At 29.2% G+C, this 24,723-nt stretch overlaps 2 protein-coding genes and 2 pseudogenes across 3 annotated transcripts; 2 read left to right on the forward strand and 2 right to left on the reverse strand.

The window, feature by feature from the left end:
* The first annotated feature begins 433 nt into the window (after positions 1-433).
* LOC145755871 (uncharacterized) lies at positions 434-5,739 on the forward strand. The gene is made up of 5 exons (XM_082572105.1): positions 434-780; positions 3,866-3,941; positions 4,118-4,267; positions 5,454-5,560; positions 5,644-5,739. Exons 1-5 carry the CDS (start codon positions 514-516, stop codon positions 5,737-5,739), a joined length of 696 nt encoding a protein of 231 aa, XP_082428231.1. The 5' UTR covers positions 434-513.
* Positions 5,740-7,480: 1,741 nt separating this feature from the next.
* Positions 7,481-8,539, reverse strand: LOC145755872 (uncharacterized). Its single transcript, XM_082572107.1, has one exon. The coding sequence runs from the start codon at positions 8,537-8,539 to the stop codon at positions 7,481-7,483; it is 1,059 nt and encodes a 352-aa protein (XP_082428233.1).
* An 889-nt stretch (positions 8,540-9,428) lies between these two features.
* LOC145755873 (zinc finger BED domain-containing protein 5-like) lies at positions 9,429-11,097 on the reverse strand (annotated as a pseudogene).
* A 5,700-nt stretch (positions 11,098-16,797) lies between these two features.
* LOC145755874 (NACHT, LRR and PYD domains-containing protein 12-like) lies at positions 16,798-24,130 on the forward strand (annotated as a pseudogene). Its single transcript, XR_014284227.1, has 9 exons — positions 16,798-16,837; positions 17,126-17,539; positions 17,699-18,923; positions 19,930-20,088; positions 20,748-20,906; positions 21,606-21,764; positions 22,745-22,911; positions 23,264-23,316; positions 23,458-24,130. The product of XR_014284227.1 is annotated as an NACHT, LRR and PYD domains-containing protein 12-like (transcript).
* The last annotated feature ends 593 nt before the right edge of the window (positions 24,131-24,723 follow it).

Raw genomic sequence — 24,723 nt, forward strand, 5'->3', positions numbered from 1 at the left:
TCTTCTGGTCTCCCTAACAAAACCAAAAAAAACAAAAGTGTACGGAAAAAAGGAGAATTTTGACACATTTTACTTACAATAAAAATAAAATTCTATCGCTGTTGGTAGTAGTTACAGTGTAAAAAAAAATAAAAAAAATAACTACATTTCATATAACCCAGTATAGCTCTAGTAGGAAAGTAAATTGGATGTTATAAAGGGACTAACCGAAATAAACCTACCTAAAGAAAGACTGTCCCAGAATGGCCTTTTAAAATGTATTTCACATTAACTAGTGAAAGTTTACATATATATATATGGAATAAGTGAAAATAAATGATTAAAATAATTTAAGAATAACAGAAAAAGCAAGGAGATAAATTTAAAAAAAAAAAATGTAATATTAAAGTGGTGTAATGTAGTCTAAATCCTTTTTTGTTTATCTTTTAGGGAATCCACTTTAAATCCCCTTTAAACATCTGCTTGTTTTAGTGAAATGATTTTATGTGTTTTCGAATTTTTTAAACTTTTATCATGGAAGAAACTGTTGAATCAAATGATCCAGAGTTGCTAGACAACAGTAATCCAGAGTTGCCAAATCTTAATGATCCAGGGTTGCCAATTAATAATGATCCAGAGTTGCCAGATGTTAATGATCCAGAGTTGCCAGATGTTAATGATTCAGAGTTGCCAGATGTTAATGATTCAGAGTTGCCAGATGTTAATGATTCAGAGTTGCCAGATGTTAATGATCCAGAGCAGCCAGATGTTAATGATCAAGAGCCAGGTTTCAATTCCCAGGTATTTTATTTTAAAAAAAATTCTTTTTAGTTTAAACTTTTAAAGTGGGTTTAGAACCTAAATACTAGGAATGTGCCAAATTGTAAAAAGCTCGGCTCGTACGAGCATCTTAACTTTAAAAAAAGCTCGGCCGAGCAATACGAGCTTTTAAATAGCGAAAATAAATACATAAATTTTTGTTGTGGACACGATTTTTCACAAGTTTTTTTTTTAATTATTTGAATTAAATGTTATATTGCTGCAAGCTTGCTATAGATAAATAATTTAAGATTATATTGCTTTATTTAAAGAAGCGATTTAAAATCGTTAAAACGTGCAGTGAAACGCCGAACAAATTTTACTGGTTTTAAGAAAATTGAAATAGGCTGAACTTAGGTTAGTGTTGTACTTTGTATTAAAATGCGAAAATTTACTTAAGCTTACGTAAATTCACATGAAGAAATGTAAGTATTTCGACATGTTCAGGAGTTAACCGGTTACGAAGCGGGCTAGTAATACAACAATTTGAATAACAACGTCATATCTCGCGTGATATAATTAAACCATAGAGATACTAATATGTATATATTAGTATATTTATCGGTGAACCGACGAATTTTCGCAGTGTGAATTATAACACTATTGTATTTAAAAAGTTATAACACTGCACGGCGTTCGATTTGCATTATAATTTACCGAAAAGAAAAAAATTAATTTAGTTGATATTGCTCGGATAATTTAACGTGAAAGCTCAGCAAAAACCGAGCCTTTAAAAATGCCTAGGCTCGTACACGAGTACGAGCCCGAGCACTCGGCTCGACACATCCCTACTAAATACCTCTTAAAAATGTTTAACCTCTTTACATAAAACTATTAAATAAACATTGATCTTGTGGTGATCATCGTATATAGTCAATGGAGGTATTTATTGGACAGTTAAAATTTGGAGGTAATTAGTGGACAACATTCCAAATATTTTTAGGGTTGCCACTTTTTACCTATAATTTGCCAGAACATTGTCTATATCATAAGGTTTAAATAAATGTCACTTTTTTTAATCTAAATTGCCTGTAAAAAAAATACGCACTTTTAAAATTTCAAAAAAATTTGATTTTTTCGAAAATAAAGGCAAAAAGTAAGTTGTTAAAATTTACAAAATTTTTAAATTACTAAATTTTCAGATTGGCAACACTAACTAAAAATGCACTGATGTTTCTATAAGGCTCTAATTTAAGCTTCTATCTTCATCACAGTCTATACAAAATGCGTCCAATGTTTACCTCCATCCTATTATTGTAAATGGGGGTAATTATTGGACACTTTGAACACATTTTATTTGCTTTTAAAGGCAAAAAATAAGCCTTGTAGTCAATTTTAGTCACACTTATTACAAAAACATAAACATATTTTAATTTGTTAGGTTTTTGCAATAAGGTGTATTAATAATTTGGGGTAGAAATAAATTTAAAATAAAAATGCCAAGAAAATATATACCCCCCCTCTAAAGGCTTAAAAAAAGTGCAATTCAGGAATTATTAAAGGAACACAAACAAATTTATCCAAAGAATATAACATACCAAAATCAACAGTTTAATATTATCTTAGTAATGAAGGTACATTTCCCTCAGAACATGGTGTAAAGCCTGTATTTAACACCGTTCAATACAAACAATTAAAAGCTAAATTTGTTTTGGCGCTAAATTTGCTTTAACTTTAAATGATATTAAAAGTTTAGCCTGCAGGTATATAACCTACAATGAAATGGAAGACGCTAAAAAAGACTAAAATTTATGTAGGCAATTCTTTAAAAAAGGGAAATTTTTACTAGGGTAAGGCACTTAAGCAGTTTCTTAAAGATTCTGATAGTCCTACAAAAGGTTTGCGTCGAGACTGCCTGAAGTCTAAAATTATCCAAAAGACCTCTTTATCACAAAATTTTTTTTAAATGTGGCCTTGTTAACATTAGTCGACAATTACCCCCACGGTGTCCAGTAACTACCCCATTTGTGTAGGTAATTTTTGGACATTTTTAATCTAGAATTTTAGGCAAACATGTGTAGATTGAGATTTAAATAGTATTTTTTCTTAATAATGAATGATAACACTAACTTGAGAACAAAAAATATTTGATTTAAAGTTAAAATAAAAAAGTTATGACCAAGTTTGTCAAAATCGTCCAATAATTACCTCCATTGACTATACCAGAACTTTTGGACAGTGTTTAACCCGGGAAGTTTGGGTCGTATAGCCAAAGTGTAATACCAAATTTTATTAATATTTAAAAAAAAAATTTAAAGTTTAATCTATAAATAAGTTTTGATCTATATATGCTGGTTTTTAGAATATATAAATTTACTTTGATTTACGCCTCAAAATCAAAATTTAAGGAAAAAAGACCGGTGCTTTCAGTAAAAATTTGGAACTAATTGTTTTTAGCTTGCAAAATTATTAGACTACGCTTCTTAGTGTCAACCAAAGTAATGCTAGCGGGCTTTTTTTTTTTCAAAGTGCTAGTTTTTATTCCGATCTAAACTTTGTATTTCTAAAAAACTTATATATTTCTTTATTTTAACAACCGATCAAAACTTTTATATGCATAGTATTTTTTGCAAAATTTTATTTTAATATTGATAAAATATAGTCTTACATTTACACTATACATAAACTTTATATTCAGTTATTTAAATTTTGTAGTCGAAAAGTGTCTTTAATTTAAAATTTCTAGAATTTTAAAAAATTGAGGAAAAATTTGAATTTTAAAGACACTTTGTGCATTAACTAAATCATTTTTAAAAACAACTTGTACAATAAATTATTGTTTTAAAAGTGGTGTACATATAAACATGAAAAATATCATCTTTTTTATTATAAACTTTAAAGGTTGTAAATAATGTTGTGTATTATATAATATTACATCAGTAAAACTACCTGTGTAAAATATAAAACTTTTATTTACTCACCTTCTAAATTATATATTCTTTTTAACAATCTAGGCGGTTATAAATACAGTGACTTTTCGTACAAATGTCTACGAGATCAAAATCACTGATTTACTCATTTTAAAACGGTATATTTATTAAATGTTCTCCTTACATTTATTTTACAGAACTTGCAAGCAGAACCTTTTAGTTTAAATGTTTCTGGCGGCGATTTTGCTGAAATTTCAAGGAATTTGCCTCCAAGTAAGTTATTTATTAATTTTATATGATTGGGTTTGCCTAATTATAAAAACCAGACCTCTATTTATAGACTAATTTATTTATAGACTAATTTATTTATAGACTTAACAAAACATTATTCTATGCAACATATAAACAATGCAAATTTTATTATTAATATTAAATTAATTTTATTATAGATGTTGTGATAAACTTTTATAACCCACAAGTCAACGTAATTCGTGATTTTCATCAAAACGAGATCACTCAAAACATCACTCACCTTAAGCAATATGGTGGAGCATTCATGCCTGGGGCTACAATATACGATTCTACATTTCCTCAAACAGGTATTTTCAAGTTATTTTTACAATACAAAATTATATTCCGAAAATTGCATTTTTGATCTGATAGAAGAGTTTAAAAACACTTATTTGTGCTAGTAAATTATTAACCTTATATTGTTAAATTATATTTGATTTTTAAAAATTTATTAAATAATCAGAATTAAAAGATATGTAAATGGGGTTGTGTATAAAATATAAAACAATTTAAATATAAACAAGGTGTTAACTGTTATACCGCCTTTTAAATATTTCATCAAACTGATTGAATTTTTTACCTAACTAAAGAAATTTCAGTTGTTTGTGATGCAAAATTAAATGATAATTACAATCAAGACTGTTAGAATGTGCAGTTAGAGCCAGTTTGTTTCCTTTTACGATGTCTGGCTTTATTTTAAATCGGCAGCGTGGTGTACTGGTCAAAACACTTCCTACACTACATGAGGTCCTGGTTTCGGTCCTCGATGTTCTCATGCTGTAGCGCTGTTAAGTAAGGGGCTATAAACGGTATGAACTTCTGTTGAGCCAGCACTTAATCAGCAGCTTAATTATCGGGCAATCATAATCTATAAGATTCCAATCTCGCGCATTCGACCTTCCCACATTAAAAATAAAGATATTTACAAAAACAAATTGTAATTGATTTTTACTTTCAACACAACATTAGGGGTTTCCCAACTTATTTTTATATTATGAAGTTTTTTTTAGTATTAATCATAGTCTAAAAATAAACTCTATATTAACCCAATTTTATTTACATTAAAGGTTCCACTTCAAATGAAAATAAACAGCAAAGATCCTCTGCTTTAAATCAGGTTTGAATTTTAAAGTTATTAATAAAATGTTTGGGTCACGTATGTTGTCTGGTTCTAGACAAAACATAATTACACTATGGCTTTCTTAAATTCTCTTCTAATTTACGATGCTGGAGAATTCTTACGTATGGAGAACGGTTCGTCAAAATTCTTTGCTATGGTTAACGAAATGTTGTTTTCTCTTCGTTGGCTACTAATTAGCAACAAGCATACTGCCTAATTTGAGACTTAATTGAACTTACAACTGTTTAATTAAACTATATTACACTAGAATGTAGTTATTTATAGTGGATGTATATAATCTATAGCATTTTATGTTAATAATTACACTTTTACAAGTAGAAAGAACACATGAAAATTCAAATTCTTTCCTACAGATTACGGTTTGAGAGAATTCTCTCCTATGGTAAACGGCACAATATTTTGTCTAGAGCTGGACAACATCCGTGATCCAAATGTTGTTATATTTATGCTAAAGGACCCAGTTTAAAAACTGATATTGATTGGGTCATAAGACCTTGTTCAACTGCTTGTAGTTTTTCAAACTAAGTTCTTATTTTTTTTTAGGAACAACCTGAAGAATCACAAACTTTAGATCCATGTAAGGTTGATCCAGAACCAAGAAGAAGACAAAATGAAGGCAAGTTTAAATCCTGTTTATAATATGGAAGTGTTTGTGATATTTTTTAAAGATCCTTGCTTGTCTATGATAATATAAATATATCATCTGGTCAATAACATTATATAATTCTAAACACTGATTTAGTTTGGGTATAATCACTGTAGAATTAGGCTGTAAAGTCAACTTTTAACAATAATTAAAATGCTTAATTGTCACTAATCTTATTCTTAACATAAACTAACTGCTCAGGTTTTAATGTAATTATAGGTGGGCACAGTTAACCTAAAAAGTTACTTTGTTAAATGGTTATTTGTTACACAACATATTAACTTGTTATTATCGCTTAGTTATTGATAACCATTAATGTTAAAATTTAATTAAAACAAACAAAAAACAATCCTATTTTTAAAAATACAATAATTTAGACCTTAGTTTATGTAAGTTTAAAAATATTTAAAGCTGGCATGGAGGTCAGATAACAACAACCAGTTGGCAGTTACATACACTGTTACATCATTTAAAAAATGGCACTGTTTAAACCCGATAAACAACGATATTTTGCATATATTCCTCCCCTATCTTAGCATGGTTTATCAGTAAAAAAATTAGATTAATGAACTTATATTAATAAAAGCGTAATGCAACGGAGATTAATAAGTTTAATATCGATTTTCAAAGTTAACTTTGTTAATTAACAGTTAACAGATTATTGGGATTTTTAAGTATATTAAACTAGTGGACCCGCCACACTTCGTGTGGCACTTATGTTGTACAGTTGTCTACTAAGACCAGTCCAATTTTACCACGGCCTATATAAAATATTCTTTTTGGAAAATTGCTCTTATCAGTCCGCCCTATACTAATAACATTTTTATTATAAAATTTGATTAAAAATAAATTTGCCCTTATTTAAATTTAACGCACAAGTCGTCAATTATCGAACGTGGCCTGCTTTCACCTGGTAAAAGTCTGCTTTAAATAAATTTAAACTTTTAAAAAATGAGGTTTTTGCTATCTTTATTTAAGTAACTATTCAAACACGAAAGTACTAAAAAAAGATTTTGTTTTAAAAAAGCTCGGTTAAAACCGACTACAATTTAAATGAGATACAGTTAAAACGAAACTAAAGGGGCAATTCTTTAAAAAAAAGTAATTCAAATAGACACCACTTATCATAAATAAAAGTATTTTAATCAGGCATTCAAAATTTCCGGGGTTAGATCCCCTAAAAGTTCTTCCGACATTGAATTTGCTAATTCTTGAGAAAGTACCAGCAAGTTTTCATCTTTGTCTTTAATATCTATTTTCATTTTCTTTTTATTTTCATTTAAATTTTTTAATTCTTTATTTAATTTAGTGATGATGGCTTGATTTTGATTATGCTGAGATGCTATAAATCTTTTAATTGTTCCAAATTCTTCCATAACGGTTTGCAAAATTTCGTTTGAAATTTGAATGCCTGTTTCGTTTTTATTTGTTAAAAACGCAACCATGGCTCTGTTTATATCCAGTTCTAACTTATTCTTTGTTTGATTAATCCTCTGAAGCATTTCTTCCATATTCAACAATATTTTGAATGTAAATTATTTGTTAATTGATTATTTACTAAAAAAAGGATAAAAAATATTATTATTATTTGCAAAAAAATAAATACCAAATAATTGGGCACTATTTACAATAATTCGTGTCAAATCGAACAGTCCAATTAAAAAGTATTTTACATATTGAAGGTTTATTTATTTAAATATTTTCAGCAAAATTGTTTAAAAATTCATTAATCTACTAAATTTCTCGATACACAATGTTTCGTGTTGCTGTTGGGGGAAACCCAGATTTGCTTTTAATAGAAAATTTTATTTTATTTGGGTTGCCTACCCTTGTGGCAGCAACAAATAACTGCCCATGCGTAAAAACTGGTTCCTCCAACCAGATACCAATTTTTTTTAATGTTTGACCCTGACTTTTGTTTATAGTCATTGCAAAAGCAACCCTTATTGGGAATTGAGGGCGTTTCCATTGGAAAGGAAAATCGTGATCTGATGGTTGCAATGTTACTCTAGGTATAAAAACCTCTCTACCAGCATTTTCCCCTGAAGCAATTTTGGCTATTAATAAATAAGTTTTTTGAACTCCCCGTACGATTAGTTTTGTTCCAATGCATAGACCGTCTTTAGGATTAAGATTTTGTAACAAAATACCCGGCATACCTATTTTTAAATGTAATTGATGTGGTGGTAGTCCACTTATATTTAAAGAATTAAGATATTCTGTTGGAAATCTTGTACAATGATTTACTTCTTCTGTACTGTCTGCACTTGTACAAACAAACATATTGCCAGGAAATAGATTTGACACGACGAAGTTTATTTCATCAACTACAGTGTTTTTGGGAGCTAAAATTGATCTTTCTGCCATCCAGTTAAGATCATGGCAATGTTCTAAAAAATTTGGGTAAATCCATTTGATCAGTTGAAGCATTGAATTTTTTATTGTTGTTTTCGTACTATCATCATTTAAAAAGCAAAGCTCAGGGGGTAATTCTATATAATCTGTGTCTTTGAAGTAATTTATATTACCATTACCTAGTCTTAACAGCCAGTCGTCAAATTTAAGTAAAGCAGTGCTACTACTATTAAGTAACACTCTCATGTTTTTTGATAATTGGTGTACGCTGATACTTGGCCATAATTTTGATTTTTTAAATGAGGCGTTAATTATTTGTGCATGTGATCCATGTTCAACTACAGCAAGAATTTGTATATCTTGCAACGTGCGATCAAGTGCCTCTAGCAAACTTTTATTTGCCATTGGTGCCTCATCCCATATTATAACCTTTGCCATGTTTATTAGTTTAGCTGTTGAACTTTGTTTTGAAATGCAAAATGTTGAATTTGGATTGAAATGTAGAGGAGCTTTAAATCTGGAATGAAATGTCCGGCCACCAATAAGCAACGTAGCAGCGATGCCTAGAAGCGACAGCTAATGCTATACCTTTGTCTTCTCTGTTAGAGGTGCGAACTGTTGCCAACAAAGCATTAAGCATATATGTTTTTCCTGCACCTCCCCTAGCGTCAACAAAAATAGCAAGAGGCTCGTTTTTCTTTAGCGACTGTGATACTTTGCTAACAATTTTGCTTTGTTCTGGAGTAAGAGATTGTGAGCTATTTGAACAATTATTCGCAATTCGAAATAAGTGTATCCCAGTCGTAACTTAACTCCTGTTGAATAATTAACGGAAGTTGCAAATCTGTAATAGTGTTATTAAAAATGTGTGTCTTTGCTTGCTCATCCGGAGTAATTATTGGTAGTTCAAAGTCATATAAATTCTTTCCATAACTGTTAAGTCTTTTTTCAAGATCATGCAAGACCAAAACTTTTAAAAAACTTTCAGTAACTTGATCTGATCCATTCTGAAAGTCGTCTATCCAGTATAAATAATGTTTATTGAAAAGATCTGCAGGGTTTGCAGGGTTACAAAACAACAAAATCGTAACAAAAAGTTCTCTTATTTGTGTACACATATTTGTTTGTGCTGCTTTAGTAAGTAAGTTTTCCCACTCATTGTCATCCTGTAAAACACCAAGCTTTCTACACACATTTTGAAAAGTATAACATTTATAAACGATTTTCAAAGCATCAAATAATGATTTACCCTTCCAATGGCTATGATGCAATAAAATTCTTAGGCAAAATACATCCCCTGCGAGTGGGTGGTTAGTATATATTCTGCCTATGGTTGAAGAACGATTTTTTCTTTTTGTCTAAACATTTTTTCTTTTTTTTCTTTTTGCGTTCCAAGACGATTTCGGCTTTTCGGTTTGATGGTCATTAAAGCCGAAAACCCCTGTTCGCACTCCCACAATGATGAAAAAAATCAATAGCCGGTAAACAGCGTGACGTGCTAGGTTCGGATACGATGATGCCATGTTTAAACAGAAATTGATAGGACAGCATTCTTTATGTTTTATTTTTGCTGTCTCATCAGTTTGAAAGTCTATTAATTCTTCTTGTTCACCGGTCCCTACAGGCACATCATTCGGATCAGTAGAAAATGGGTTGATGGAGTAAGCACAACATGCAACATCAGGAAAGTAATTCAATAGCTCTGTCTTTAGTTGCGAAAGATGACCAATAATTTCTTTTGAAACGTCACTATCAGGATTTTTCTCAATGGAAGTAAGGCATTTATACATTCCGTAGCTTTGATTGCTAACATTCTCTGTCCAGAGGTCCAGCTTACGAATAAGTGCTCCCAACTTTGAAATGAACTCTGTTACAGTTAAATTGGGTCCTTGAAACGACAGGTTGAAAGTGTTCAGAACTTCAAAATTGTCCGATAGATATGCCAACCTAGTAAGAAAATCTTTGCTTCCCAGGTCCTTTTGAAAATATTGATTTTTCTCCTTGAAGAAATGCAGAAGCTCATCTCGCAGTTCAAACAGGCGCCTTGTTGCATTGCCACGGGAGAGTTTAAACAAGCGAGTATTCAAGGCTGATGTTTTGACGAAATTTACTAGTTTAATCACTCGGTTTAAGCATAATAACATATTCTGTGGTAACACTTTCGCGCAAAGGGCGAATCTATGAATGAAACAATGAACAAAAATCATGTTTGGTGCCACAGCTGTTACATGAGCTTTGAAGCCCGATTTATGTCCTAACGTTGATGGAGCTCCATCTGTTGTACAGCCAATCAACTTTCCCCAGTCCAGTCTATTTAGTTCGAAAAAATTGTCCAAAGCTTCGAAAATATCCTTTTCTTTTGTGGTACCGCAGAGTTCCTTGTTCATCAGTAATTCAGTTTTTACAGAATTGTCTTGTGCATAACGAACATACACAAGTAACTGTGCGTTATTTGTTACGTCTGTCGACTCGTCCAGTTGAATGGAAAAACCATACTTTGAATCTTTTACTCCTGAAATAACTTGGTCAGCAATATCGACTGACATCTCCTCCATTCGATTCTTAACCGTATTGTTGGAGAGGGAAACACTTTCTGGCTTTGCAGCCGCTTCCTCCCCAAGTACATGTTTTACTAATATCTTTGCCGCTGGCATTATGAGGGACTCTCCGATGGTATGTGCTTTTAGGTTTTTGGCTATCAGGAGAGCGACTTCATAGGATGCCTTGACAGCGCCCTTCTTTCTCTGGTAAATTGTGCCAGTCTTGTCCAAGCGCTATCTCTTCACATGCTCGCCGAGTCGCTGAAAGAAACTCTCATTTTGATCCTTTTTGTCAGGATGATTTGTGATAAGATGCCGTTGAAGTAAGCTTGGTTTTATAGCTGAATTAGCAAGAGTCTTTATGCAAACTACACATTGCAGCAAGGATTCTTCATTATGTTCAATAGCTATGAACCCGTACTTCATGTAGGCTGGACTGTACTTTCGTTTAGACATGTTCCCAATAGTTAAATTGAACAAAATTTAGTTATTGCAATATTCCAATATGATTAAAATATCATTAAACATACGACACTACTCCACTGCTGCTATCAGTTCATTACTACATACATTTAAACCAGCTGACATTTGGTGGTTAATTATCGTGAACAAGAAAAGTGTTACGTCATAAACGTGCGAAACCTAAATTAAAACTAAATAACAAATTTAATATAACATTTAACGGCGAAGTAAAACTTTTTTTTGTTATGTATAAGTCCGATTTAAAAGCTATAGGCTATGCATGAAAAAGTTTATAAAATTGCTTTATTAGAGCAAAGATCCTAATTTTTTTTCTTAGAACAAAATCTTAAAACTATACAAAATGTATACATGTTTTATGCCCAAATACTGTATACTTTTATTCACGTTTATTTAATATTATTCTTTATGCAAGTAATTATAAAATTGTTCATTGACAGTCCCATTTGTTCATTTAACTGTTCACTCAGTCTGTACTTAGCATAATGGAATAAATGCGCACTTAAAAATTGTTAAATTGCACCAGAGCACATTCCACATGTTTTTTAAATCAAAAATTTCAAATTTTTAATTTTCCTTTTTTGCATTTATTTGCAGGCGATTTTTTCTTCTCTATCGTGATATTAAAAAGTAACGGTGCGAAATTTTAAAGAGAAAAATTACATTCACTTTAGTGCATGCGATCGAAGAATAGCGCAGGCGATCGTTTTTTACATTTCTTTCGTTCTCTTTAAGATAATGGAAAGAAACGTAGCGGCAAATTAAAATATAGTTTTGCTTATTACGGCTAACTATCATAAGACATTAAAAAAGTGATAAGCCGATTCCACAAAAGGACATATATCCCAGCTATAGGCAAAAACTTGAGCCACAATTAATTGTAGTTATTCTGTAATGGAACGCACAAAATTTACCCCCTGTAAGAAACAATATTTTAATCCAATATTATTTACTTTAAAAGGGTCTACTTCTAATGAAAATGTACAACCAAGATCCTCCGCTTCAAATCAGGTTTTAACTTTAAAGTTGTCAATAAATATAAGCATGTTTAAACTAAATAACAAAGTTTAAATATTGTTTATAATAATTAATAAAATTTTGGACTTAGTTTGAATAATAAATATAACTGGTAATTATAAAAAAGTCTTTGTAGTTACCTAACCACAATTTTACTGTTTATAAAGGAACAACCTGAAGAATCACAAACCCCAGACCCACATGAGGTTGTTCCAGAACCAAGAAGAAGACAAAATGAAGGTAAATTTAAATCTTGTTTATAATATGGAAGTGTTTTTGGTTTATGTTTATCTTTGATATAACTAGACTGACTCCACAGTCTAATCTTGCATCGAATGTAAATGTCTTTATTAAGTTTGGTAATTTTAATCTGCTTATGTATTTAGTAAAAGCAAAAGTGACTAAATTTGTCACCATCAAAATAGCACTATATATGTTGAAAGCTAGTTTAGTAGTTGATTTTATAATATATATAACATCTTAAGTTTGTTTTAAAATAAAATGATTTTTTTAAACAGTATAGAAAAATTAAATACCCTTTCAAGAGACTTCAAAAAAGCTGGCCTTAGTACTGCTGTTTTTATAATTTCCAAAGCCGGGCTTTGTGAGTTTACTCACTCTTTATTTCTTTGTTCAAAAGTAATCAATGGTGGGTGCTCACAGGCATGGAATTTTTCATAAGATATCCAACTATGTTTATTTTGGATGTGATACACCAAAGAACACCACTTTTCTTTTAATAAGATTGCATCTTTATTACATGTAGAAACTGAATACCATAGGTGATTTATAATTGCTTTTGTCCACTTAATAACCATAGGATTTTTAGATTTCAGTAGTCGCTTTTTTAAATTTTTTGCAATATGCCATAGGTCAAACTGATGGTTTATATGGGAAAACTCATCTCTGAGCATCTTTTGTATTCCAGGATGCATATCAGTAGCAATGCAATTAATTTGCAAACAAGATTCCTAGTACAAAAAAAGTTAAATTAATATTTGTACTAGTAAAGGGGCAATATGTTTACTTACTTTGAGATAATTTAGTGCTTGCTTTAATCTTTCGATCTCAAGCCAATAACTATTTTTTACCTCTGCCACATGAATAGTTTTTTGTACCAATATTAAACGGGTTTCTTGATCAAGAAGGGTGTATGTCCCAAATGTAGCACTATAGCCCGGGCTATCAAATCTGCAATCTCCCGACACTACCCTCACTTTAGAAGCTATCATTGCCAGAAGGTCCATATTGTGCTTTGTCCACATTCGTTTAACAACAGGTATAATGTATAATCGCTGTAGATTGTAGCAGTTTGTTATAGACTCACATTGAATTTTTAGAGTTTGGCAAATGTTCATAAATGCAGAATAGCTGTTTCCAAGCAAAGATGAAGGTATAAGTAAATTACAAGAAAAACGTTTATTTGTAAGAGGTTGTGATCGCCATTTGTATAAATGTCTATCAACGCATTCGGTTATTACTGTCACAGCAAACCCACTATTTGTTACTTTCGGAATTTCATGTAGAGCTTTACCACAACCTTGAAAGTGGCAGGTTCTAAAAAGATCTAAAAGCAGTTGCAAATATACAAGCACTTTCACGCCAGAAAAAACATCTACAGTCTTACTCCATTCCCAAGATTCAGCTGAAGATGTGGTAGATGCTGATGCTTTTGACGGTATGTAATCACTGTGATCTGATGGGGAGGAATCATTTTGACTACTGCTTGAGGGCAAAGGAACCAGGATTTCCATCTGAATGAGGTTGTTCTTCAAACTGTTTTTTATTCTTTTGAAACCTTAGGTTGGGTATAAGATTGATGGTCTGTGTTTATTGCTGTTTCAACACATGTAACCAAATCAGTATTTGTTGAAGCATGAATTTGAGGAATAGTGGGTATTTGCCCAGTTGATAAAGTTTGTGTTGATGCATTACTAAAGGCAGGAGTTGATATTTCCTCATCCTCCTAAAATTCAAAAAAAAAAATTCACCTTTTTGGCTAGTTTAAAAAATACGGAAAAAGGAATTTCTATGAGTTGAGTTAAAGTACCTGTGGCGCATCAAAAATATCTGAATAGTGTACAGTTGACTTCTTACTTTCTAAAAACAAAATTTTTCATAAATTTTTATGTAATTGCCGATAAATGAATACATTTAAAAAAGGATTGGTATTTAATTAAAAAAGTTCCTACTGTTGATTTGGTTTGCCTCGATTTATAACGTGTACTTCGAAGATATCCCAAGCTCTTTAGAAGTTGACGGTCGATCAGATATTTTATAGTTGTATGAAGAAAAATTAAATATTGAGGGTACAGACTCAGGCTTTAACCTATTTGTATATTGAATGACAGCCTTGCCTTCTGAGTTAAATTTTAGTTTTGACACATAATCCTCTTGCACAAAATGCTCACTGCAAATCAAAGAATTTTCCCCAAGGGTTTTTGATCTTTTCATTTTGTGCAGCCAAGCCTTTAACAAAGGTTTTGTGGAAATCTATGAAAATGGACAGGTTGTTCATGATTTTTGGTATTATAAAAGGAGTTTGAACACCCTGAAGCTTCACAGAAATTGCCACTTTTTGTTAATTTTGCTTTCTTAGCTAAAATTTCGCTACTAAATTCCATATTTTTTTTACAATATAAATCTAATTAAGTAAACAAAATAATATTGTGAGATCAATGTTATAGTTTAAATTGATACATATCAGGTTTGGGTATATATTCAAATAACCACCATAATTAAAAATTATACAAATATGAAATTAAGCCTACAAAATGAATATCAGGCCATCTGCCTATCAGCCTATGCAGCTAAGATTATATGGGCTATTTTTTGAATATGCATAGTAATCTGTGTTACATTGCAATCTGGACTTTATCATATTACTTAAATTTTAACCTTCTACACTGTTTCACTATGCAGTAAGTTAAACTAGAGATATTGCTGACAGTCTGAAACCAAAATTAACGTTTTAACAGTCTCACAGCAGGGGTTAGAAAAACTGCTTTTTATTAAAAGAGACCAATTAAAAATACATTACAAAAACTATTAGTTTCTTTACATAAAACTAAACTGTAAAGTTAGTTTATCATATTGGTTTCCGCAACTGTAAATGGACACTATATCGCTGTTTCACCACCTGACTACTAGCTTAAAAACAGGCAGACGGGTGATATTTGCCATGAAATTAAAAGCTAACATTCGCCTAAAGTTTTAAACTTTTGGTTCCCATACTATACCAGTATTAGTAACAGGTATATAAGATAACATTTTTCACGTTTCTACCCAAAAAAATTAAGTTGAACTTGACATTTCACTAATTAAAAATTTATAGCGATAAGAAACAACGATAATGAAAATCGTCTTCCCTTACGATGACGTCACGTCGGTAAACACTTTTTTTTGTGAAAAAGGTAACCCCCTATAACTTTTAAACCAGAACCCCTAGAAAATCTGTTTTTCGAAATTAAATTTAAAAAAATATACTTATTTTTATAAAATAGGCCTAGTTTTGTCTTTAGTTCCCCTTTAAGATGTGCATTGGCCCCCGCACCTATCTTTCATACAGCTGCTCAAACGATAAAACCCGGTAAACTCTTGCAGCACCTCCTGAAATGCGAAAGGTAATGTGTAAAATTTAACGATGCCATTTGTTTAACTTCTACAACAAAGTCGCTTTAGCATGGACTTTACCGAACCATTAAATCTCTCCACAAGGTTATGGCTCATGGAATGATAAGGATTCTGTTTCTTCATGCATTTCGAAAAAACTTTGGTTTCCATGTCACTTAATAACTCTTTAGGTATGTCAAGTCTACACTACGTATTTACTAAAGCTTCAGCAACTCTTTCTGTGGATTTAAATCAACAACTCTCCTGAGTACCATGTTGCGTAATCTTCAAGTGTCAAGATGTACTTGTGTTCCTTGTAACTAGAAGGGTGTATCAGCCCTATTAAGTCTAGTGTTGCAAGTTTAAACAGAATTTCAAATAAAGAAACACTTGCTGCCACAAATTGTTTTTTACTCTAAGGTTTAAAACCCCTTTTCAAGTTTTTTGGTTTAAACTGCTCCGAACTTTTATTGGTTTTGGGTTTTGCTTGTTGCACTTTTTTCTGATCTCTATCTTCAGTTAAGTTGTTTTGCTTTAGGAGCACACTCTTCAAATGCTTATAATTTACAGCGCCTTGGGCCATAAAGAATAACAATGAAAGAACAAGAATAATACTGGTTATTATATATGGTTGCTAGTTAAACCATACTCCGGTTTATGTGACCTAGCAATTCATACTCGAAACAACAAGAATTTAAAAATTTTTTGCGGGAGTTTTTCACTTTGCAAACTGCCTCGCAGGCTGCTGTATCAACGAGCGATTCTACTCGAGTTATTTGTTAATATCTTGTGTCACTAAATATTATCTATGCCTATTTTTAAACCAATAAATATTGGATATATGCATTATTAAATGTGTTATATGTAATGATAAATTATTGTGTTGTTGACATCTTTTTTTATCAGTTGACTTATTTTTTAAAGTTATTGTTACACAGCAATTAACTTTTATGGTTGCCAGCTTACGCTATTTGTTACATAGTAATAGTGACTTAATTACCTCCCTGCTATGCTGACAAAAAAATCAGCACTACTAAAAAAAGAGTAATGCATTTAAGAAAAAATCGGCTTTGTGTATTTATCATCGGTTTGTTTGTGTGGTAGTGGCTCGAACACTTTCTTACCATACACCAGATCCTGGGTTCGATTCCCAGTGATCTTATGCTGTAGCGCTCTTAACCAAAAAAAAGTAAATGTAAATATTTATGATTGCTTTTATGACATTTATTACCTGTTATATAATTCCATTATAGCATTATTAGTTAGGTTTTACAATTTATTATTTAAAAAAATATCATTAATATATGTACTGTTGACAATAAATATTTTTTCAAATATAAAAAACAAATAATAATTTGAGACTTTATTATTTTAGATAATTCTTTATGTGAACAACTTTCCACAAAGTGTTTTGAGCAAGCTAGAAGTTTTGCCCATGAATTCTGCTCTCCTGTCCAGTTAGACAAACAATTAGAATTTGTTGAGTTAGAACTTGCTCAATATTCTTCCACTGATGTTAAAGATTTAGATTCGGTTGATCACTTTCATACCAGAAATGAACAATTTGAAAGAATGTCCAAGTTAACTCAACCTGGCTATCACTCTGGTACAAATATTAAAGTGAATGAGGTATTTGAATTAGCAAAAACAAATGCTGAAGCAGCAGCTGAACAAAAATTCAATAAAACGACAAAAAATGAAGCTAAACGACTTGAATTAGACAAGAAAAAAAGAGACTTTATTAAAATACATTCTAAAGTCATGGCACTTGTTGGGCACGCAGGGACTGGTAAATCAACTTTTATTAAAATTCTGATTCAGGAAATTTTTTCTGAAAATAGCGACTTCCTTCAGAATATAAAATTTATATTCTGCATTATCTTGCGATCAGTTAATTTTCGTAGGGAAATGTCAATTTTCAGGTTTCTTGTTGCAAATTCATCTATAGATTGGAATCAACCAGAGTCTACTGATGTAGAATCATTTAATTGTATTAAAAACAGTTCTGACACTATCCTCATCTTTGATGGACTCGATGAAGCTGATAGTACTACTTTAGGGAAAGCACCCAAAAACTTGGTTTCTACAAATGGCTCTGCTGAAGATTTTCTAAAAAACATTTTTACTGGAAAGTTATTTCCCAATGCTTATAAGTTTATTACTTCTCGACCAAGGCAAATGTATGAGTGGCATCCTTCTTGCAGACCTATCTTAGTGTTAAAACTACTTGGTTTCAATAAGGAAGCACAAGAAAACATTTGCAAGCAAATATGTGGGGAAAATTCACCTAAAGTCTTAACCTTCTTACAAGATCATCCAGATATTGATGCTTACAATTATGTTCCTGTCAACTGTATCCTATCCATGCACTGCATCAATCAAGCAATTTTGTCTGGCTCTGTAGTTAATCTAAAAACTATGACAAATGTTATGCTTGCTTCTTTAAAGCATTATATGAGATCGGATCATTTTCCTGACAACACAGACATTCTTGAGAATGAATTTAAAGGTCTAGCTTTTCTTGCATGGAATGGGTTTAAAAAGAAAAAAATTTGTTTTAATCAAAAAGACATTAAAAAAGCTGGAATTACAAAAGAAATGCTTAAAACTTTTCTTGACACTTTTGTTTATGATTCTTCAAACATGAAAGTCAAGATATTAGAAGGAGACAAACGAAGCACTTCAGTCATCTCACCTGGCAAGAACTGTTTGCTGCCATGTATTTATTCTTATGGGCAAGTCTGGATAAATTTCAAAAATGTGTTCCTAAGTTTTCCACTAGTCGATGGGAAGTAGTCACAAAATTTCTGTTTGGATTTTACAGTTCCAAGGATTTGTCTGAATTTCAATCTGGTTCTTCAACAGCTTATGATGAGAAACGAGCTGTTCTAGAAACATATGCTAAAGATTTGTGTAAAAATGTCAATTCTTCATCAACTATTATTGAACTCAGCAGTTATTTGCATGAATCTAACGATGATGACCTCAACCAGTCTGTTCTAAGTCTTCTACCTGATCATTTAAACCTTGAATTTGAGGAAACGTTGTTGCCGAGTGACTACATCCATCTTGGCTACTTGTTTGAACAATTGACCAAACCTCTTTCTTTAGGGATTGATTTTGTTGCAAATGACATATCTCAACTGCCTAGTATCTGTAAAGGTTTAGTAAAGGTAAGCAAAAACATTATTGTTATTTTGAATATGATGCCCAGGTTAAATTTACACAGGAAATTTATTTACTAAAGTAGATAAAATCACCAAAATTTATAGATTTGTATTCAATATTATTTTAATAATTCTGTAATTATAATAAAACTTTTTGTTTGAATTAGTAATTTGCAATTTTGTAAAAAGTAAAATGATAACAATGCTCATATTGTTTAACAATGGTTCATTGTTGACATACAATCCCCCATTTTGTACTTTACCCAAATTTCATTATTCAATAAATAAAAGTTTTAATTAATTTTTGAAAGCAAAACTTAACATTCTTTACCTGAATACAAAATAAATTTAGAATATTAAATAAAAAATAATGTAAAAACTTAAACTTTTAGTATTTAGTATGCCTACTTAAAGCAGGCAGCTTTATATTACTATAAAGGTAGGTTACAAAACTACTGGGGTTAAATTAACAAGAGGGGTAAATGTATAAAATTACATCCTTAATTTTTTTTTTTGTATTGATTAACACAGTTGATAGCAACAAACATTTTAGGTTTACGTAAAAAGTCTTATTATTTACAATTATAACAAAGAAAACAGAAATCGATGTTAACTTTAAATTTTTCTCACATAAAAAAACTCTCATAAAATATTGATCCAAACAAAGCTTAAAATAATTTGTTTCATAAACTAAAAAATTGGGTTAAAATAATATTTACCCCCATATTATTGCTGGGGGTTTTATTATTACTCCTAAATATTTTTGTACTCACTGGGTAACTGCAAAGTATTGTTATATAAATATCTGGGTTTAAAGTAATTAAAGTTATCAAAACTAAATTTTAAATTTATTTAAACTAGCTTTAAATAAGAATTAAAATGTTGGTAATTATTATTTTAATTCAAAATGCTCATAATTACTATTTTATAAAGAATATATTTTTTAAACTTTTTCTTAGGTAATTAAATTAAAGTAATCTTTAAATTAAGTAAAATATAAATTTTATTTTAGATAAAGTTGGACTTATCATTGAACAAACTTGAGGATGGAACTGCAACATTACTGGGTGAGGTTATTGACAAGTTTGAGGAACTTAATATTAGGAGGTGTAACATCACAGAAGTTGGTGGATTGGCCATTGCTAGAGGTTGTTCAAAACTAACACATCCTGTAAGTACATTACTTTATTGCTTGGTATTTAAAGATTAATTATTTAAACAAGCACTAGATTTAAATAACATTTATTATTAAAATTACTTTATGTTATAACAAAACTTTTTTATTTAGTTTATAAAAATATAAACACAAATTTATTTTCAATTTTATAACAAGAAGTAAAAACGGTCACAATGCCCATTAACTTTAACAATGGTCCATTATTAAGTTACAATTTATTGTATTATATTTAAATAAAATTATTTTTTGTATTTCCTCAGGATCAAATTATTTAAAAATCAAAAGTTTTAAAGAAATATTTAAAACAAAATTTTACAAAAATAATTAAATTTAACAATCAATACATTTTTTTTAGTGACATTAAACAAATTCAATTTTAAACATTTACATATTTTGGCTCATTTATTAAAAAACAATTTATAAATTAACAGTAAAATTTTATTAAAACAATAAGTGTGATAATAAGTAAATTTTAATTAAAGTTTAAATATTCTAAATATATAACGTTGGTAAAAATTAAATATTAGTCATTTTTGTGTTACTTCAAAATTTTATTTATTAATATTTTTAAAAGTGTTTTGTTAAACTGTTTTTATCGCAGTTATTTTAAATCAAGTAACTTTAAATTAAGTAAAATATAAATTTTATTTTAGATAAAGTTGAACTTGTCATGGAACTATGTTGGTGATGAAGCTGTAACATTACTGGGTGAGGTTATTGACAAGTTTGAGGAACTTAATATTAGGAGGTGTAACATCACAGAAGTTGGTGGATTGGCCATTGCTAGAAGTTGTTCAAAACTAACGAATACTGTGAGTATATTACTTTATTGCTTGGTATTTAAAGATTAATTATTTAAACAAGCACTAGATTTAAATAACATTTAATATTAAAATTGCTTTATGTAACAACAAAACTTTTTTATTTAGTTTATAAAAATATAAACACAAATTTATTTTCAATTTTATTACAAGAAGTAAAAACAGTCACAATGCCCATTAACTTTAACAATGGTCCATTGTTAAGTTACAATTTATTGTATTATATTTAAATAAAATGAATTTTTTGTATTTCCTCAGGATCAAATTATTTAAAAATTAAAAGTTTTAAAGAAATATTTAAAACAAAATTACTTTATAAACTTTTGAAGAATTTTAAACTTAAAATGAACAAAAATAATTAAATTTAACAATTAATACATTATTTTAGTGACATTAAACAAATTCAATTTTAAACATTTAAATATTTTGGCTCATTTATTAAAAAAAATTGATTAATTAACAATAAAATTTTATTAAAACAATAAGTGTGATAATAAGTAAATTTTAATTAAAGTTTAAATATTCTAAATATATAACAAGTTGGTAAAAATTAAATATTGGTCATTTTTATGTTACTTCAAAATTTTAGTTATTATTATTTTTATAAAGTATTTTGTTAAACTATTTTTTATCCTAGTTATTTTAATTCAAGTAATCTTTAATTAAAGTAAAATATAAATTTTGTTTTAGATAAAGTTGGACTTATCAGGGAACGAAATTGGGGATGAAGCTGTAACATTACTGGGTGAGGTTATTGGCAAGTTTGAGGAACTTGATATTAGGAAGTGTTACATCACAGAAGTTGGTGGATTGGCCATTGCTAGAGCTTGTTCAAAACTAACAAATACTGTAAGTATATTACTTTATTGCTTGGTATTTAAAGATTGTTATTTAAACAAGCACCAGATTTAAATAACATTTATATTAAAATTACTTTATGTAACAACAAAACTTTTTTATTTAGTTTATAAAAATATAAACACAAATTTATTTTCAATTTTATAACAAGAAGTAAAAACGGTCACAATGCCCATTAACTTTAACAATGGGTCATTGTTAAGTTACAATTTATTGTATTATATTTAAATAAAATAAAATTTTTGTATTTTTCCTATTTTGAAATAATTAAAATTAATAAAATGTTTTTTATCAAATTTCTGGTATAATTTAAGAAAATTGATGAATTTATTTTATTAATATTATTTTTAATTTATGTAAATTAGTAGTTTAATTTTATTTTATTTAAACTTAAAGTTTAACTTCACTTACTAAAAATAATAACAACAATTAAATTTACTGATTCAATAATTATCGGACTAATAGTTGTTTTAAATTAATTATTTGAATTCGAATAATTTTTAAATTAAGTTAAATATAAATTTTGTTTAAGATAAAGTTAAACATTTAATATTAAAATTGATTTGTTTAAACAAAACTTTAATTTTTATTAAATTTATAATTTTGTAAAAAAAGTTAAACAGTCACAATGCCCATTAACTTTAACAATGCTCCATTGTTAAGTTACAATCCATTGTATTAATATTTACTAAAATAAGTTTTAGTGTTTTTTAAGAATCAAATTATTTGAAAATTAAAAGTTTTAAAAATTAATAAATGCAACATTTAACCTAACCACAAGAACAATTTAAATCTTTAGAAAATGTTTAAATTTAACAATTATTATTTTTTGAAGTTATATTAAACAAATTTAATTTTAAACATTTATATTTTTTAAGTTAATAAAAAGCAAATTATAATTCAACAATAAAACTTTATTTAAACTATCGGTGTGCTAATGATAAATTTTAATTAAAGTTTAAATATTTCAGATGCAGAAGTTGAATATTAGGGGCAACAATCTTGGAGATGAGTGTGCTGTTGTTTTCTCATCATGCCTCCACAACATTCAATACTTAGATGTAGGGAATTGTGGTTTTACTTGGGATGGGGAACAACTATTGTGGGAAGCAAGCGAAAAAGTTCCAAATATGAAACTGTAAGTTTTGTTTACTATACAACATTATTTAAACATATTTACTATAGGACAAACATATTTACTATATTTAAATCCCTTACAAGAATAAACTAAAGCTAACTTTTAATAAAAGAGGTTTTTGACACTTTTAGAGACTACCTTTATTTTTGTAGATAAGTTATTAAATTTTTTTTTTGTTACATTCTATTTTCAAATTTTTTTTTTAAATGGTTGATAATTTTTAAGACGTACATTTACATTTTACTAGGCAAGAAGAATAACTTCAAATTTAAAAACAAATACAAACCCTAAAACACGTTAGTTTAAACCCTCTAAAACATGTTATTTCAACTGTCAATTTGTTTTTATTTAGGAATTTATAATCAACCACTTTTCAGTTATAAAGTAACTGAAGCATCGAATAAAGTAAGTTTTTAGTTTACATAAATATTAGTGATTTTATAAGGTTTATAAGTATTTGTTAAAATTATTTTTAAAAATGTTGATAATTTTACCCAATAATTAAATTAGATTTTAATAAAATTACACCCACTTATATTTAACTAGGTTGTGGCCCTGAAATCATGGAAACTTTGTTCATTTTGTTTAAAAAAAAACTTTTCTGTGCAAAAAAGTAAATTGTAAGAAAAGTGGAAAAGTTATTTTTATTCATTATTTGGTCTTTAGTATTTTTATGTTGTAAACAATGTACTCAGATAAGTGCTAATTTTTACTATATTTGATTTTGTAGAAATACTGGGAATAATTTACTTCTATTGAACTGTTTGTTTATTTAAGTTTAAGATTAATTCTATTGCTAAAAAATGCATTTTAATTAAGAAAGTTTGCACGTGCTTTACTAATATGTAGTTTTGTGTAGTTTTTAGTAGGGATCTTTAGGTTTTAATGTTGTTATTTTCTATATATATTAAATGTTGGCAGGGAACCTCTCCTAATATAAAACTTTTGCATAAATGACAATATTAAACTTTATTTTACTTGTATCTTATTAACCTATAAAAACATTTCAACTCCATTAATGCTTTATATGTGCTACAATAGAGGCATAAAGGGCATGGCTTTAAACTTTTTCTTGTATCCAACCAGTTAAAATAAATTTTAAAGATGTATGTCAATTAGTACAAATAATATTTTAATGAAATTTTGAATCTTTTCTATTATTTGGACCCAGGACATTATTTGACTTGTCACCACTGTTGTATGTTAACCTGAATCTTATGTAGTTATTGTAGATGTGCTTTTAAGTGCTTGTATGTTATGCAAATATTAATTCTTCACCGCTTGCCAAACACTTTGTAGAAGCGATTAAAATTCCTAGTTATTCAGCAATATTGTGTTTTATTTGTTACGATGCTTATAAGGTCATGTTTAAAAATCTAGCAATGTTAAATATTATTTTAAGTACTTTGCTGGAGCAAGTACAGTCTTAACAATTCTTTCTTTCCCACAAAAATACTAAGCCCATACTTGGACGAATAACTTAAATTTAAGAAAAGTTACCCATAAACAACTTGTCTCCCAGTAAGTGTATAGGGTCATCTTTAAACCAAAAAATTTACTGTTTTCTTAACAATCCTTTAAATTACCTTTACAAGCCTACACCTACACACTTATTTTTAATAATATTTATCTCTTAAAATGTTTTGAGGATAAACGTTTACGCAACAACAGATGTTTTAACAAATTCGATATACACAAAACAGCGTAAACTTTTGCTCGTACAAATTTTTGGATTTTTAGTTTTGCGAAAAATTTTACGAAATTGCACGAAATAATAAAACCAGTTTAAAAAGTTGTATTTAAATGATATAT

This window comes from Corella eumyota, chromosome 6, assembly GCF_963082875.1.
Source record: "Corella eumyota chromosome 6, kaCorEumy4.1, whole genome shotgun sequence".
In the NCBI taxonomy this organism is placed as follows: domain Eukaryota; kingdom Metazoa; phylum Chordata; class Ascidiacea; order Phlebobranchia; family Corellidae; genus Corella; species Corella eumyota.

What these genes read in the sequence shown, in the direction of transcription:
- LOC145755872 (XM_082572107.1), bottom strand. Translation starts at nt 8,539, where the DNA reads ATGGCAAAGGTTATAATATGGGATGAGGCACCAATGGCAAATAAAAGT.
- LOC145755871 (XM_082572105.1), top strand. Translation starts at nt 514, where the DNA reads ATGGAAGAAACTGTTGAATCAAATGATCCAGAGTTGCTAGACAACAGT. An exon ending in AGCCAGGTTTCAATTCCCAG is followed by an intron (nt 781 to 3,865) that starts GTATTTTATTTT and finishes TTTATTTTACAG; the next exon opens with AACTTGCAAGCAGAACCTTT. An exon ending in TTCAAGGAATTTGCCTCCAA is followed by an intron (nt 3,942 to 4,117) that starts GTAAGTTATTTA and finishes ATTTTATTATAG; the next exon opens with ATGTTGTGATAAACTTTTAT.